Source organism: Chelmon rostratus, chromosome 3 (genome assembly GCF_017976325.1).
Source record: "Chelmon rostratus isolate fCheRos1 chromosome 3, fCheRos1.pri, whole genome shotgun sequence".
Taxonomy (NCBI): domain Eukaryota; kingdom Metazoa; phylum Chordata; class Actinopteri; order Chaetodontiformes; family Chaetodontidae; genus Chelmon; species Chelmon rostratus.
In genome coordinates, this window is record NC_055660.1 from 20,529,385 (window position 1) to 20,546,771 (window position 17,387).

The following is a 17,387-nucleotide window of genomic DNA, read 5'->3' on the forward strand; positions in this document are numbered from 1 at the left end:
TAGAGACACGCTGCTCAAGAAGCTCACAGCGCCGACACCATACCTTCAGATTACTCACGTCTTTTTTCTCTCCTGCTTTGGCTCTCCGTGTTCTCCTAATTGCACACACACACACACACACACGCACACACACACACACACAGTACCACAGAAACACACACCTGTGCACTTACACTCTCGCTGAGCCTGTGGTGTCCGCCAGTACCAAAGTGGTTTCCTGGGGTACTAAAGTGCACTGTATCTACCATTTCAGCCACTGTGTTGCCTCAGCCTCTGACACACAGAGTCCCTCCTTCTCTCTCTCTCTCTCTCCCCCTCACCCTCTCCCTCCCTCCCTCTCTCCCTCAGCATCTCTCTCTCTCTCTCTCTCTCTCTCATTTCTGCTCTCACTCTCCACTCCAGCTGTGTCATTCTCTTATTCCCTCTTCCCACTCTCTGTTTTTTCCTCCTCCTCTCTGCCTTCCCCTTTTCTCGCACACAAGCACACAAATGCACACACACACACACTCTCTCTCTCTCCATCTCTCTCTCTCCCCCCTCTCTCCTTGTATCCACCAGCAGCTGTGCCGAGGAGCCTCCCTCACCAGCCTGTGGATCCCTTCACTTGACTAATTAGCCTTGGAGTGCTGTTGAAGATCATCATATTTAGCTTAGCGACCTAGCGGCAGAGTGCAGACAGATATAGACTAGGCTGGCTGGAGGCTGGGTGCCTGGCACTGTGGCAAGCTCTCTATCTCCCTCTATTCACACTCAGTGCTGAGGGCTTCTCAGTGGCGGAGCGACGGAAGTGAGGGGCGGTTTTGCTTTGAAAGAGACGAGAAAACGAGGGGGAAAAGAGACAGAAGCGAAGCTGAGACCACAACGCAACCACAGAATGGGAGTCCGCTGCAGGAGCAAATCCTCCTAGAGACAGAGAGTCGGAGGAGGCAGCGGTCACTGTGCAGCAGCACTGCTTTCATCATACAGAGATTTAAGGTGAGAGTTTTTAAAACCAGTTACTGCCCTGCTTTTTCTTCTGCTTCTTTTTGGACAAGGGTTGTTTCTGAATGTGAGTGTGTGTGTGTGTGTGTGAGTGTGTGTAACAGAGAGTGTGCGTGAGTGTGATTGTGCATCTCTGTGACCCACATTGTTGAACCTGAGGTGCAGCGCAGGAGGTATTCTGTGCAGGAAGCTCTCTCTCTCTCTCACTCTCTCTCCCTCTCTCTCTCTGTCACACACACATACACACACTTAAACATACACCTACATATCACACACACACACACACACAGCCATCAGTTGCGTAGCACCACTTGTTGGACTGACATCCAACTTGACATGTAATGAATACTGGGATGATGGTCACTTGTATGCGTGCTTGTGTGTGTGTGTGCGTGTGAGATAGTGAGTGGGTCTTTTGTTGCCGTGGTGCCAGTGCGAAGCTTATGGATGCACATCATAGTGAACAACATTAGACAGCAACACAAGACACAATCAGTCATGCCAACCTTATGCCTGCTTGCTTCTCACTGCTTTGGAAGATGTGAGCATAAAGGAAGACTAAATACTGTATTTACATCAGACAACCTGACTGTGTGTGTGTGTCTCTCTGCGTGTGTGTCTGTACGTGTGTGAGAAAGAGAGAGAGACAGATATTTACAATCCCTTTATCTTCTGCCACAACTTGTACAACCTGTCCTCTCTTTACTGAGCATCAATGAATGCTGTTCCACCAATCAAAGCGCTTCGTGTAGCCGATGTTCGGCTACAGTAGAAGCTTGTACCCATATTGGAATAATGGGAGAATAGCAGGATTGATATTGTTTCCCATGAGGCAGACAGGCGATAGTGGAGAAAGAGGAGTGAAAACGAGTATATGAACCACAGCATGAATAATTAACACACTTAAACACAGGGAGTGTATTCCCCGCTGCTCTGTGTGTGTGTGTGTGTGTGTGTGAGTGTGTCACTCAGCTCAACATTGCATGATGCATAGACAGAAACACTTTGCAGCAAGATGTTTGAGGGAAATTTTGGGACATTTCAACCATAAACAAGCCTCATGTGAAACTATAAATAGATCCGTCACGATGAATCTATGACGTGGAGCAGAAACTGCTAAGAGGGCCCTCATTGCCAGATAATTGAAGTTCAAGTCTGTGGACACTGTCACAGCACCTGAGGCGATTTTGCAGAGATTGTGATTTCTTAATCCCCCAAATCCTGCATGTTTAAATTAAAGGGAGCATTATTCAGTCTCTGTGGTGCTTTCGTGGCTTGTAGGTTGCTTTATGTGTTGCACACAGGCTTTGAAAGGATATGTAATTCTTTGAATCTCAGCTTGTTGTTGATTCAGAAGTCTGGTAATCTTCAAAAAAAAAAAAAGATAAAAAAGGAAAACAATTTTCTGTTCGATTAAACTGTTCCAGATGAGAGAAGCTCTAAGTGAATTCAGGTTTCTGGGAGTATTACATCTTTAATGCTTTAGTTATTAATACATATACTTTAGTGCTCTTTAAAACATGCTGCAGCAATATTTAATGGGAATCCACTTCTGTCCTCAACACATGCAAATATACACTTTGTATTACCAGCACGAATGACAAGATGGTGTGCTTTTTTGTGTTTGTGTCTTTGCTTTTTGTTTTAAATGGAACATCTTTCTACATCGCTGATAGGAGTTCAGGAGAACTATGAGGACATGGACGCATTCCAACCATGTGAAGTGGCTCCCTCCCCTCTCACCAAAAACAACCATTGATTGAAGAAAGGGCTGACACGGCAGCAGAGATTTGCCCTCAGCCATAAAGTCAGCGAGATAATTGTTGTCAAGGAGATGAGCGGCACAGGCTCAATATCTGAGAGGGGAACCAATTGGCGTTTGACTCAATAAAATTATGCTGAAGACTGCTGAGGGCATTTGCTTTATGATTGATAAAATCATGATTTCAAAGTTCGCAGTTCTTAGAGAAATTGCATTTGCTGTTTGATTCAAATGCCTTTGAATGCCTTTGGAGGCGCCCATAAATATAAAAGAGCAGAAGCTGACATCATTTAGCGTGAGTGCAGTCATTTCCATGTCAGAAAGCCCTCAGCGTCTCATAAGCTGGCCTTCCTGCTCTAACTTTCCCCATCATCTCCTCCCCTGCTTCCTCATATTCTCACTTTGGGGACTGAAGCTGTTTTTGTTCAACTTCTACCTGTTATCCCCCCAATCGATATTATTTCCCCTTGCTGAGTCTGCTGCCTTCCACCCCACCCTCTTTACTTCTGAAGAGTCTCCGAACGTCTGCATCATGACTTTGTCTCTCTCTTATCTCTTTCTGTCAGGCTTTTGTTTTTGATCATCGCTCCTCTGTTTCCAGTCTACTTCTCCTCCTTTCAACCTCATTCCCCCCCACCCGCCCACACTTTTGATTGTCTACCAGTGCTAGTTTGTGGGTATGTGTGTGTACCTGCATGTGTGCATTTTTGATGCATCATGCAAAATACATCTTTGCGGGCACCTCTGCATATGGTTGAGTGGGTTTGTGAGCGTCGTGTATGCGTGTGAGTGTAAGTGTGCATGTAAAAATAGATGTTTTTACTCTGATGACAGGGGATAAAAGGATTCCCTTTTTGTGCTCAGAGATGATTATGGATAAAACTGACGACATGAAGCTCATGGGCTGTCAGCAGTGTTGAAGGTCCCTGGTTTATTCATGGATGGATGGCACATTATGAGCTCCAGGTGTAATTATGGTACTTCTATTGATTAAGGTTAAGGCTAGGAAAAATCTCTTTGTATTTGCATGGAAAAAGTAGTATGTGCAACACCACAGCGCAGAAATACTGTTTTACAAGTAAAACTCCTGCATTCGAAGTGAAGAAAGTATGTAGATCAACATATACTTAAAGTGCCAGAAGTAAAAGTACTTATTATACAGAATGTCCAATTTCAGAATAATATGTATTATTGGATTACAATTGCTGATGCATCTGTGAGTATAAAGAACACTTTACTGTTGTAGGTGGTTAAGGTGGGGCTAAATTTAACTGTGTAATGTACTGCTGGGTATCTTAATTTATGATAATACTTTACATTATAGTATAATAGTTGATTCTATGCAGTATTAATAATCTCAATCTGCAGTAAGTATCAACCACAGCTGTCAAATAAATGTTGAACAGTAAATAGTACAACATGTCCCTGTGAAATATCGTGGAGTAAAAGTACAAATTAGCATAACATGGAAGTACTCAAGTGAAGTACCTCTAAACTCTTCTTAAGTACAGTACTTGAGTAAAGTAAATGTTACGTCTCGCCACTACTTGCTTGTAAAGCTAATTATCCGAGACGAGATTTCTAGTCTTGCGTTCACTGAGTGCGCTTTTCACCTTGATCGTTGGCATTGAAAGTAATCACATGCATTCGACTCATCCAATATGAATGCGCTTCCTACAGACAGCTGTGTTGCCCGGCACCGCCTTCGAGATGGGAGCGGCAGCGGTGTAATACACATGGAGTTTTAAACATCTTACAGAGGTTAGGTTGAGGTGTTTGGCTCGTGGCTCAAAATGATCAGAGCACTCAACTTTCAGCCGAAAAAGAAATTGGTCAACAAATTGCTGCTTGCCTCTTTACTGTGACTCAACAGACTACAAAACTCTCACACTGAGATTTACTCTAAGCCAGGCACTGAATATAAATAGACTACTATTTACACTCTTGTGTAGCCTGGAACTCAGACGACTGTTTAGTGACTCACAAAGTTGAACACTAACAAGGTGCCAGTCAGGTCCCTTTCCTCACCGAGAAGTCAAGCCAATTATGATTCACAGGGCTGAGTTTGAAGTTGTCTCAAAGCAAGTTTTGTGTGCCTGAAATTTTATTGTCTCTCGAATTATCACGACTACAAAATTCACTCAGGCTGCTCTCAGTGTCAGCAAAAACTGCATCTGTTTTTTAGTGTTCTGAACATTCACAGCATATTAGAAATGCTCTGCAACGCCATGAACTTTGATCCATGTGTTCATCAACGTTTGTCCGTGCTTGTGAGATACATTTATATGGTGTCACGTTCAACATTTGCAGTACATGAGGGGGTTTGTCCTCCTACTGCGCAGCAGCTCTGCAGCCAGCATATTCCTTTGTCACGAACAGAACAATGAAAACTAAAGCTTTGCAACGACCTTTGACCCTGCAGATGATTGGCGGTCAGCTGTCAGCACAGAGGAGGGTGATGAGGAACCTTCCTGATGACAAAGGCCTGCAGAAGACCAGCACCTACATCGTGCCATGCTTCCTCTTTGTGGAGGTGAGTGTTGGGATGTATTTTGTTCAAACAAGGGAACAATACACAGCACCGTGGTGGCTTGTTGTGCTCATCAGACATGACTCACATCTGAAAATTTGAGCCTGATCTAACCCGAACATTCAAAGTCATACTGAGAGCAGTTTGTTCCTTGCTTTTGGTTGTTATGAATGTACAGCTGAAGGCAAAATTTGTCATATTTGGGCTAACTTAACCCAAATCTAGACTCTAAAATCTCAAGCTTTTGTGTGCTGATGTTGTACAAGTTGAAGGAGCTGTGTACTCTGGTAGTGTTGGAGGAACGTGGACTCACACAGAGCAAACTGATGGACGCATGAAAGCACATGTCAGAGTCCTCTGCCTGCGAATAGTCTCTTCCTCTTCTCTCCCATCGTTTTCTTCCATCGTTTCACATGTTTCTCACGGCAGATTAGCAACAATGAGCATCAGTTGGGAAATTGTGTGAATTAGCAGGCTCTGTTTTCAACTCACTGACTCCCCAAAGAAGTGATTGATTTGACTAAACTGTCACAAATGGGTAATTAACCTGATTCCATGAATCATTTAGTGATTACATTCAGCGGGAGGTATTCTCACAACAAAGGCCCTCTCGAGTGACCTTTTCGCTCACAAGCTCCTCGATTCCTTTCCTCCGCTCCTCTGCTCTTCCCACGACTCTTCCTCTCTCCCTGTAATCCCTAAATGACCTGCTGGTGGAGATGCTCATGGCCTCAGCTACATTTCCTAATTAATTGGCCTAATTAAGAGCGGAAACCCAATTAGCCCGCGCCACCGCTAACACGTTGCAAGTCCTCCGAGCTACAGCAGCGATAGCTGAATGAGCTGTTTTTTTTTCCAGCATTTCAAAAAAACAGCTAATTGCTTCTGAATTCACCCTAAAAATGTGATGTCGCACTCTTATACGGGTCAAATATTAAAGTTTGAGTTTGGTGAAATTTGTTGAGTCAAATGGGACCATGGAGAGTTGATTAGATAAGTCAGACATTCAGTTTTGCAATATTAGACAGCATCTGGGCAAACAAGAGGAAGGTATGGACGTTTTCTTTTTTTTGTAAGCACGGATCTTGTAAAAAGTTGGTCTTGTTGCATTTTTTAAAAAAAGTTTCTAGTGTAAACTGTCTTTAGTAAGCTCCATCTTTCTGTAGCGCACCTCCAGCAGCACCTCTTCTCTCCTGCAGGATTTTCTTCAACCTCGCTCTTCTTCTCCTTTCTTTGTGCTCATTCACTCATTCACGACGCCCTCTCGAGATCACACCGTAGCCGTTCTCATTGGCTCTTTGTGCCTCACCCAGCACACGAATCCACCCTGCACTCTCGCCACATAACAATACTCTCCGGCACACCTCTGTTGCTGCTGCATCTCTTTGTAGCACAAATACCCGACAATCCCCACAGGTTCATGCGCGGGCTTAATCTTGCTTTTATTTTCTTTCATTGCGCTTTGGTATTGGCTCACTCTCGGCATCCTCTCGAGGACTTGTTATAATGATTTTCCAGCTTTCTAATTTTTTCATAGTGCGTCTATAATATCTCTAGGCTTATATCTGTCAGCGGTGCTCCTCCCCTCCTCCAGCATTCTCTTTGACGGTCTCTTGAGTACTGCCCAGTCACTCTTTTAATACAGATCCTCCACATCACTCCTCTCCAGCACTTATTCCCTAGAGTAATTACGTCTTTTGCACCATGGATCTCTCCATTATTCCCCTTTACTTGTAAAGCTCCATCTCCTCCTCCCACTCAAAACCCTGTCTGCTGTATTGCAAAGACCTCCATTCTCCTCATTTCTTCTCAACGCTTCTCTCCAGCTTCATGTTTCCTCTGGGGTCTCCATCATTTCTTCTTTGCTCTTTTCATTTCTGCTCATCCCATCCTCCTTCTCAGGGCAAGCAAGCCTTGTCCTCATGCTCACCTCATATCACAGACTGGAAGGTGGCATGAACACCTGCTATCGTCGGGAGGAGGTGTTATGTGCAGGTGATGCTGGATAATAGCATCTATTGTTTTTATTTTGTTCAAACACGGCCAGAGGTGGGCCAGTGGAAATCTAGTTTGACTTTAATGAGTGTCTATGCACCTGAATGAATCTGTGTACATTGCAGTAGTTTAATAAAAGGCATTTTTAAATTCAATTCCCCCCTCTGCCGTTTTCGTACTGAAGCAGCTCGCTGTAGCATAGCTCCCCCCGGAGGGCACTCGCTCCTTTGTTGTTACATTAGCATCTCATTATCCATTTCTTTTCAATTCAAACGCCCAGTCTTATTCCTCTTCCTCTCCTGTGATCTTGTAGCTCATCCGATCTCTCTTTCCTCTTTTTCTCACAATCCGACTCTCTGTCTGTCGCTGTCTGGTTCTCTCCCTCTGCCTCCTCTTGCTTTATCACTTCATCTCGGTGACGCTGGCCCTTGTCTTCTTTCTGGGCCAATCCCACCGTCAGTTCATCGCTCCTTCCATCTCAGGGCTTGTCTGCAATCTCTAATGTTGATTGCCGCATCTCTCTTTTCCCTCTGCTCCCACTTTCCACATTTCCTCCTCCTGCCGTGTTCCCTCTGTCTCTCATCGTCATCGTTTTCTTCTTCTACTGAATTAAAATGTGAGGACTGGCCTCGTCAGTTTCCTATACAAACGAGGGAGATTCAGCACAATTTCACTTTTAGCTGTGTTGGATACAAACAGCGTAATGTAAAGCACATAAGTCGTCCTCTCTTTCTTTCTCTGTATGTCTTTCACTCCTCTCGCCTGTTGTTGATCCATGCTGTCACTGCCGTCATGCTGTGCAGCCACACAGAGACTGGTCAGGGGCCGAACAGAGGCACTGCTTCAAAGGATCTCTTTAAAAAGTCATTTTGATACAGCTGATTCCTGACTTGCTTTAGAGACTGGTGGGTGGGAGGAGGGCTGTGAGCTGGTGTGATCTAGCCCAGGCAGACGTACTGTGAAAGTCTGCACTGAAGCTGAGTTAGAAAGTACTCAGAGTGGCTACAAGTGGACTCTTTGAGTGGATCTCGCTGAGCGCACAACTTGCAGCCATAGCTGTGTGGTATCAGCTGTAACAACCGGAAGATGTGATTATCATTAATGTTTGTTGTTAGCGGATGTACTGTAGCTACTAATCCATGGCACCCAGCCTTTGCAGCGTGTATCCTGGCTCCCCAGCTTTGCTGTTCAGCCTCGACTGCCAGCTCGGTGTAGCGGAGCTCCTCCTCTCCGCTCCTTCCTCATGCCTCGTTGGCTGCATCCTCCTGTGGCACGGCGAGTTCTGTAAAGCAAACAGGCTGCTGAGCATCGGACCACATAATGCTCCAGGTCTATGGCCTGTGCTGTCTCTGATGATACCATAAGATGTTGGTTCATGTCTGCTTGCATCCCTCATTTCCTAGCTTCCCCATAGATGCCCTAATTTGTGCTCGCTCAGTAACTGCTGCCTAGTCAGCAAAATTTATTTTATGATTTTTATCTTTTTTTGGCTTTGTGTACAAATGTGATGCATAGGTTTTTAGGTTTGTGTCTGCAAAACATTCATGGATGCATTTGCTTTCGCTGCAATATCCATTCTTCTAACACAATATCCGCTTTTAGCCACAAAGGCAACATTACACGTTTTCATGGAGATGTTTAGGGACTTGGTTAAAGGGGAACTTCATCAATTCTACAGCTCTCAGTTTATCTATAGGTCTTGGGGAGTCTCTAGTGAATAATGTACGTGAACGAAGTTGTTAAAAGCCTTTATGGCTCCAGATGGAGTGGTAAAAAAATCTAATAAACTGCCTCAAGTGATGTTTGGTCTGGAGACAATGTTTAAAAATGTAAAAAAAAAATTAAAAAAAAAAATCAGCGAGTGTGGGGTTAAAAAGTAGTGAGTTTACCAGACCTCAGCTCTGACTGAACTGTCTGCGGTCGGGCTGCAGTTTGATTTGCTGTAGGCACCTGGTTTTGATGAGGAAGATGAATGTGAGGAATACGAAAGACGATATCTCTGGTTCAGCTGCATCAATTTTGATCCCTTTTTATGAAAAGGTTTCCATGTTAGAAAAGTGCAATGTTAAAATGGTGTGCTCTTTAAATGCTGGTGGAGGGCTTGCTCTTGGTAAATACTGGAAATATCTCACCTAACCTGAAACAAAAGACATATGTTGTACTTTATTCACAAGTAACAGAATGATTTTCCCTGATTTTAACCAAAGTGCTTTTGGTGCCTGGGAGTCAGGATGTGAATCCTGATCCCCCCCGTGCTTCGTTTGCACAGCTACGTCTACGTATTTGGCACATCCCTAAAGGTTGAATGTGACTCTGGCCAACTCCCTGCAACTTGTGTGTGGTGCACAAACATAGCTTGTCCTTGGGTTGCTCACAGTGGTTCCAGTTGTTGCTGATCATAGGCTTTTCAGTGCTTGACTTTGAAGTGCATCAACAGTTACCTTGCTTATTGACAGCACGTGTGTTCGAGCACTGTCAGCCTCTGGCATCCTCTTTGGTTCAGGTGTGAAGGCAGCTCGGCGTAGGCCGCTCCAATAATGATCAACATCCTAAATGCATCAGGCCTGCGGTTCGCTTCAAGAAAGCTTCTTCCTCTCTGCGTGTGCTTACTTCATCCACATTCCCTGCTGGGTTTGACACTGCCTCAGTACATCTTCTCCCTCCAAGCAACACATTTGTTGTATGTGTTTACTCTTTTGTAAAGATGTTTTGTTCCACACAGCTTTTCTTGACTGTGCTCACAATTTCTCCATATCTAAACAATCCATCACGCTAACTCCAGATTTATTTTGCAGTTGAAATCTTGACTTCTTTAGCCCGCTCAGCCCTTTGAGATATCTCCTAATCTATACAACTGATGATTATCTTTACTTCTCTTTCGCCTCCTTATGGCCATTTTCAACATCTCTTATTAGCACGAGAGAGACATGGACATCTGATTTCATACTAGAATATTTTACTGATTAATACCCTGGTGCAAGTTTTCATGCTTATTTTTTTAAAATGCTCACACAAATTATGTCCCCCCTCTCGCAGATATGCATACATGCACACGCACAAACACACACGCACACACACACGCACACACACACACACACACACACACACACACACACACACACACACACACAAAGACTCATTCTCACATTATTCCTTCCCTAGTTTCCCCCTCATTATCTCCCAGACTCCATGAATAGCACCTGCCCGCCTGTCTGCTGCGCTGGGATTTCTCAGCACTCTGAGTGCATGTTTGAGACACTTGTTAGCTGGCAGCTTCCCACCTGTTATCACTTTAGGGAGGAAGGCAGGGATGAGAGACCCTGTGTGCCACCATATAGGCTCACATCATCTGTGCATATTGAATAGAGTAGCCGACTATCTAGGCTACAGCACCGATGCTGAGTGATCTTAGAAAATGATATATAAGATCCTAGCTGGAGTCTCCTAAATAAAATTGCGTATGTAAGATATAATCTTGTCCCTCGCTCTTGATTCTTTCTGAGCTACATGCAAATAGAATTCAGAAAATGTTGCTCTGAATGAAGTCTAATTTCAAAATCAAGATATTCACAATTTATGAATCTGGCATCCTCTCTGGCTCAAGGACACATTACATCAACATCAAACTTGTTACTGAAATAATTTCCGTGCCTGTGCTGCAAGAGAAACCCATTAAAAAGACATTAAAACGATGCAGCCCTCTTTATTTATGGAAAAATAGCAACGCATATCAGACAATAGATTATTTTAAAAATTAATATGTGTTAATTCTTGTTTATGTACATAAGTAGAGCGCTTTGGAATGAAACCTTTAATTGCACTGTAGGGCTTTGTTCAGGAAGCACGCTTGTATGTATGAGCCTGCATCTGCTTTTATTCTTCTCTGTTTGTAAGCTGCGGGGGCATGTTTGCTTGAGGAATGGGGATTTTGTAGAATTATGTGATTGTTGCTATAAAGAGAGGGAGGGAAGTGAAAGGGAGGAAGAATGGGTGAAGGGAGTCAGGGAGTGGAGCACATACTGTAGATGCAGAGAGACAGCAGTGTGTGTGTGTGTGTGTGTGTGTGTGTGTGTGTGTGTGTGTGTGACAGACAGCAGATACAGAGAGTTTTGAAGATGATTGAGTGACATGGAAGGATATGCAGCGAGAGAGGGGGGAAGCAGAGAGAGCGTGGGTTTGAAGATTACTGAAGAAAAATGCTTTTTAGCAGAAGAAAAAAAAGGAGAAGTGATGAGTTAAAGATAAACAAGGTATGGTGTTAAATGCAACCAGTAATCAGACACACAAAAGAGGCGGGGGAAGGGAGGGAAGGGGGCTGGCTGCCTGCAAGATGAATGCCTGCTTTGATCCTCTTCCTTTCCCTTGTTCCCTCTTTGTATTTTACCTTTCTCTCAACTTCACCCTCTTCCACTCCCTCATATATCCTCATTTACTCTCTTTCACCTCCTCTCCCCCAGTTGTTTTCTCTTCTTTCTGCTGCCTTCTTCAGTTTTATTTCCCAGCGGTACGCTCGGCTTTGCCCTTCCGTGATATACTAATGTCTCATTAACTGTTTTATCCGTCTGTTTATCTTCTTCCACTCACTTTCCCTCTGCTGCTTCTCCCAGTCCCCTCTTTAAGGCTCTACCCCGCTGGCTTGTCCACTGCTTTCTATCAGTCGGCTCATCTGTCTTGCACTTGTCTTGTTCAGCCTGTTGTAATACTATCCGGCGGCACCAGGCGGCAGTCAAGCCCATTCATTGGCTCATTATCATGCTGATTCTATCATCTGCCCTTGTAGGGTTTTTTTTGTCTTATTGCTCATTCATGTACATGTGATTTATGCAGATGAGAATGTGTGAGAGGAGGATGGTGTGTGTTTGATCTTTATGTGCAGTGCTTTGTGTCACACTGACTCTGTGTGTGTGTGTGTGTGTGTGTGTGTGTCTGTGGTCTAAAATCAGACCTTGGCTTTTTTAATTCATCTGCTCTGCTCTCAGCTGCTGTGGAATATTCACCGGCTCTAATGACGTGACCGAGTGATTATGCGAGCTCATCAGGAAACGAAATCAGAGGGAAAGGGAGGAGAGGTATCGCAGCCTTGTCTCGTGCTAATTTAGGCAGCTTTTTGTGTGCCAATGCTGTGAGGACAGTAACTCTGTGAAGCCTTCTGACACCAACCTGACACTTATGGAAAAAGTCTTGCCCTTGATGGTGATATTTCACCGGGCTGTTGTGAGGATATGTTTTCAATTTGTCCATTAATTTGAGGCTGATTAATGAGCACACTTTCAAAACAGATGTGCCATTTAAAATATGGTAGGGAGAATTTACAGTTTCTGTAAAGTCTGGTGTCTAATCACTTAATGTGTGGCACTTTCATAAGCAGTATATAACAAATTAAATAAATGGTTTATAACACACTATGGATTATAAGCAGATATATGCACCTATTAGTGTGTAGCAACTATAAGTGGTGTATAAACAGGTGCAATAATATAAAGATATATTTTCTATCTATATCAAAAGTTGCTGTACATTAATAAACCCCCAAACTATATTATAGGGTGTTATAAACCATTCATTAAATGTTTGGATTTAAAGTAGCTTTAAAGTAAAGTGTTACCTAATGTTGAAACTGGACAGTTTGTCAGTCTGGAAAAAAAAGTGGATTTGTTCGACGTGCCGTCTCAACAGTATCAAAAATTGGTTCCATTTTCTTTCCTTTTGTCCTTTTCACTGGGAGCTACACAATACTTTTTTCAGCTAGATAAAAAAAAAAGAAATTGATTTAGTACATATGGATGATGCACAAAGGCTGTGAAAAGGTTTAAATTCGCCAGATACTCAGAGGAAGCCTAGGAAATGAGAAAAAAGCCCTTAATCGGGATGCATTTTCAGCCTTCTTTTCTTTCATCTGCTATTCGGTGCACAATTTGTTTGAGAAGTTTCACACCAATGTGTTTTTTGAAAAGAACGTACAATGTTGTGACTGATGTTTTTTTCACATGGTCTTGTAATCCCATTTGGGACTGGCCAAATGTTTGGCGTGACACGGAAATATAAACTGTAACTAAGAAGTCCAAATGTAGGTTTCGCGTTTCCTAATGTGTCTCTGCTGCCGTGCGTAACACATCCTCTCATGCAGCACTCATTCATGCTATAGTCTGCACTCGCTCAGGCACATACCAGACATTTTGAGAGCGTAACGAAGCAGCACGTCTCCTTGTCATCCTGAGCGGTGTGACATTCGTTTTCTCGCAGCGGGGTGCTGTCATCTCAAACACCAGCCTCCATCCACACATCTCACCTTCTGTAAACATGTTTGACTTTATCAGTTGACTTCTCCGCCATCTGGCCGCTCCACACAGGCGAGGGCAGATATGCACCACTCATGTTCGAGCTCGCAGTTTGGCCCCAGGAGACTTTGGTGATGCCCACATCTATTTTCACCACCCTTTTCACTCCCTATAGCACAGTATTATTGTCACATTCTATTTTCTCCCTTTCTGGTTAAAGGGCTTTTATGGGCAGGAGATTTTCCTCTGTTTCTGTCACATCAGTGCCATATTAGTCTCTTTGATTTTCTTGCTTTTACTCCCTTTGAAGTGCAGAGGTATGAACATTAAGCCTTAATTACACAGCCTGATAAGTCTCTTTAGTTTACTGGGTCAGCCAGAAAGGGGTCATCATCTTAAATCTGCCTTAGTTCATAAACTCTGGTTTCATCCCGTGGCTGAATTTCTGCTGACAGATTTAAGTAGCTAAATCAAATTGAGTTTCATTGCATAACAGTGTAATCCCACATTTATCATTCCTGTCGGAGAAACCAGAACAGATTTTTAATTTATGAGTGAGAAAAACCAGATATGTGTGAATCTTAAATATGTACCCGCTCCTTTGTTTGCTCTGATATAAGCAGGATCTGCTTTGAAAGACAAACGTGCAGTACCGTCAAAGAAAACATGAAACAGTAAAACTGATGTCTCATTTTTCATTTCAGTCGAAGGTTCACAAGGCTGTTTGTATTTGTGTAGGAGTTTGTGGTCTATGAGCCTTTGAACCCTCATTGTGTGTTGCGCTGTCAGAAATACATGGCTGCTTTATTTTCTTATTTTCTCTACGTATTTTCTTATACCTCTTAAGATTGGCTTTTTCTCAAACATATGTGTGGACAGAGGCCATTGTCTATATTTATATCTTAAAAGAAAAGATGAGAGCTAGTAGAAGAGGAGACAGACAGGGTTAGTGTGTGATGCTCTCTGTGAGGTCTTCATCTCAAAATGCCAAATCTGTGGAAAGGAAACAGAGTGAGAGAAAGCTGAAGGCCAAAGTCTTCATGACATTAAAAAATGATGACCTTTTCTGTGATTTCACAAGAATCGATGAACTGGAATTATTCTTTACACCACTGAACTATTCCAGTTCCTAATTTTCACATTCAGAGTAAGATATGACAACAAACCTTGTGTCTGGCCAATGTCCCCTCTCTAACAAGTTAGATGGACGAAGTGCTGCTCCGAAACAACAAACCGGGACTTTTGCAGGTCTGCCACCCTATGCTTTACTGAAACCTGGTGCAAAGGTCCAACTGATGCAAAGCTGGAACTACAGGCCTGCTCTGACTGCGCTGATTGCAGTGTTTTCGAGGCTGCTGCACCAGATCTGATGACATCTTACACTAGTTTTCGTGATGACTTGTGTGTGCCAACTTAAACCTTGTGCACATACAACAACAATAAACCATAGTTCTCAGCTGAACTCAGGCAGCTTCAGCAGGCTAAGGAGGAGGCCTACAGAACCGGGGACAGAGAGCTGTATAGCACAGTAAGAAACAAACTGACGAAGTAGATTAAAGTAGCAAAGAGGCGCTACACCCAAAAGCTGGAAGCTGAAAGACATCACAGGCCCTGATCTACATCCTGCAACATTCAGGAACATATGCAAGGATCCTGTTTATGGACTTCATCCTGGCGTTCAACACTGTTGTCTGAGACATCCTCCAAGCAAAACTCGCCCAGCTCACTGTGCCAGCCTGGAGGTCCAGTACCCAGACCATCACCACTGGAGCCCCCCAGGAAGTGAAGCCATACAGCTGGTCCTCTGGTGCAGTCAGAACAACCTGGAGCTGAACATGCTCAAAACCGCTGAGATGATAGTGGATTTCAGGAGAAGACCCTCAACATGGCGCCCTGTCACCATCCTCAACAACATTGTTTCCACTGTGGAAACGTTCAGGTTTCGGGGAGCCGCTATCTCCCAGGACCTGAGGTGGACTTCAAACATAGCCTCAACCATCAAGAAGGCGCAACAGAGAATGTTCTTCATGCATCAGCTCAGGAAGTTCAATATATGATTTAATAATGCACAGTTTTTAACATCTACATTCATCACTCACTGTCCGATCAACATAAATACCTGCACATTGTACATTTCATTGTGTATATGGTTTAGTGATTTATCATTCTTTGTATACATTTCTTATTGTTTATTTTAGATTTTTGCACTAACTTATTGTTCAGTCTTTTTGCTTGCTTGAGTGCAATGTTTAAACTGGGGTCACATTCCTTCGATGTGCACACATACTTGGCAATAAAGATGATTTTGATTCAGATTCAGATTCAGTTTTTGGAATTATCTGCTTATTCTCAATTTGATGCCAGAAACATGTTGGGACAGGAGCAGCTAAAGACTGGGAAAGTTGTGGAACGCTCCAAAACAGGTCATGGTGTCATGATTGGGTTTGAATGAATGAAACACATGAATGCATCCAGGATGTTACTACATGGGCTCAGGAACACTTCGTAAAACCATTGTATTCTTTGGAATACGGACAAAAACCAGAATATTTTGTGCACGTAAACGTAGTCACTGTCATTCTAGAGGACATGGACAAATGACTTAATTTGTTTTTTTTAATTTGGAGGACTCTCCTGGCTTTATTAATTGCCAATTCTATCAGACGTGGTAATTTGTTACCACAGGTGCTTCATCTTAAACCCTGTCTGCAGACCAGATTTCCCAGATGATCACTAAAGATTTGGATTGAGCAGAGAGATCACTGACAGTAAATCTGGAAGTACCAGACAAGTACCAGAAGGCCAGTGCAATTTAAGCTTAATGAAAACTTTGCTATTAGAACAGGAACACACTGCTCTGATATGCTTTTAAAAGCTATGAGATCATCTGCTTTGCTCACAAAGGGGCGGTAGTTGAAATGAGGTTTGAACTCTGAATGAGAACAAGGAAATAGAATAAAAGCGGCTTGTGAAAGGTGAACAGACCTGTAAGTGGAGGAAACAGGTGACAGACTCAGGATGATAGCTTGTCAGACAAGAACCTGGAAATCCATTTCTGTATTACCACCTTTGGCTGGACTTGCTGTGCAATTTAATTGAAATAAAAGGTGCAAGATCAGGGGCTTTTGGGGACAGTCAAGCAGAAATTAATGTGCACCGACTGGGAGGAACAGTTCCTGTGTGAAATTCAAAAAGTCTGCGGTTTTATGACTTACAAACGCACAAAGATCGCCACCATGCGACGACCATGGGTAAACAGGCTGCGTGTACACAACTCCTGAGAGAGATGTCGGCCTGTCTTGACCCTCCTGCAGCTCAAGTTTGTCAATAGTTTCACGCTGTACATGCTCCGGATGGTTTAGAAAAAAATGTTTTATGCAAATTAATTTTCCAAGGTGACTTGTGCAGGATGTGTCCCCGTGCTCATTAGAAACCATCAACTTGAAGTTGCTTTGACCTTTATTAATATTCAGACAAACTCGCTGTGGCTGCAGAGTGTACAGGAAGTTGGTTATTTGTTCGTGTGGGAGTGAAGGGAGATGAACTGTAAGGTTGTATTCAGTGGGGAGCCTGTATTTCCCGTTTGTGTTAATAAGATGTTTGATGACTACATTTACTGGAACTTTCACATTTTAGTCATTCTGAAAATTTTCACTGCGGTAATCTTGTCCCAACACGAACATAAAGCATTTTCAACTTTAACTTGCCTCCTCTCATGCATTATTCTGCTCACATGCTTGTTTGATCTCTCAGACTGACAGTATAGTCAATAAGCACACAGCTAGTTTTAACGCTCATGTAGTGCAAAAGCAGATGCAAAATGACATGCATAATTTCCCAG

The 17,387-nt window shown here is 43.2% G+C and overlaps 1 protein-coding gene across 1 annotated transcript in view; it reads left to right on the forward strand.

The window, feature by feature from the left end:
- Positions 1-5,165: 5,165 nt before the first annotated feature.
- LOC121604474 (phospholipid phosphatase-related protein type 5-like) overlaps positions 5,166-17,387 on the forward strand; it is a 37,683-nt gene continuing 25,461 nt past the window's right edge. Inside the window, exon 1 of the mRNA XM_041933992.1 lies at positions 5,166-5,276. Within this exon, the coding sequence (XP_041789926.1) occupies positions 5,166-5,276 (111 nt within the window). The remainder of the gene's footprint in view (positions 5,277-17,387) is intronic.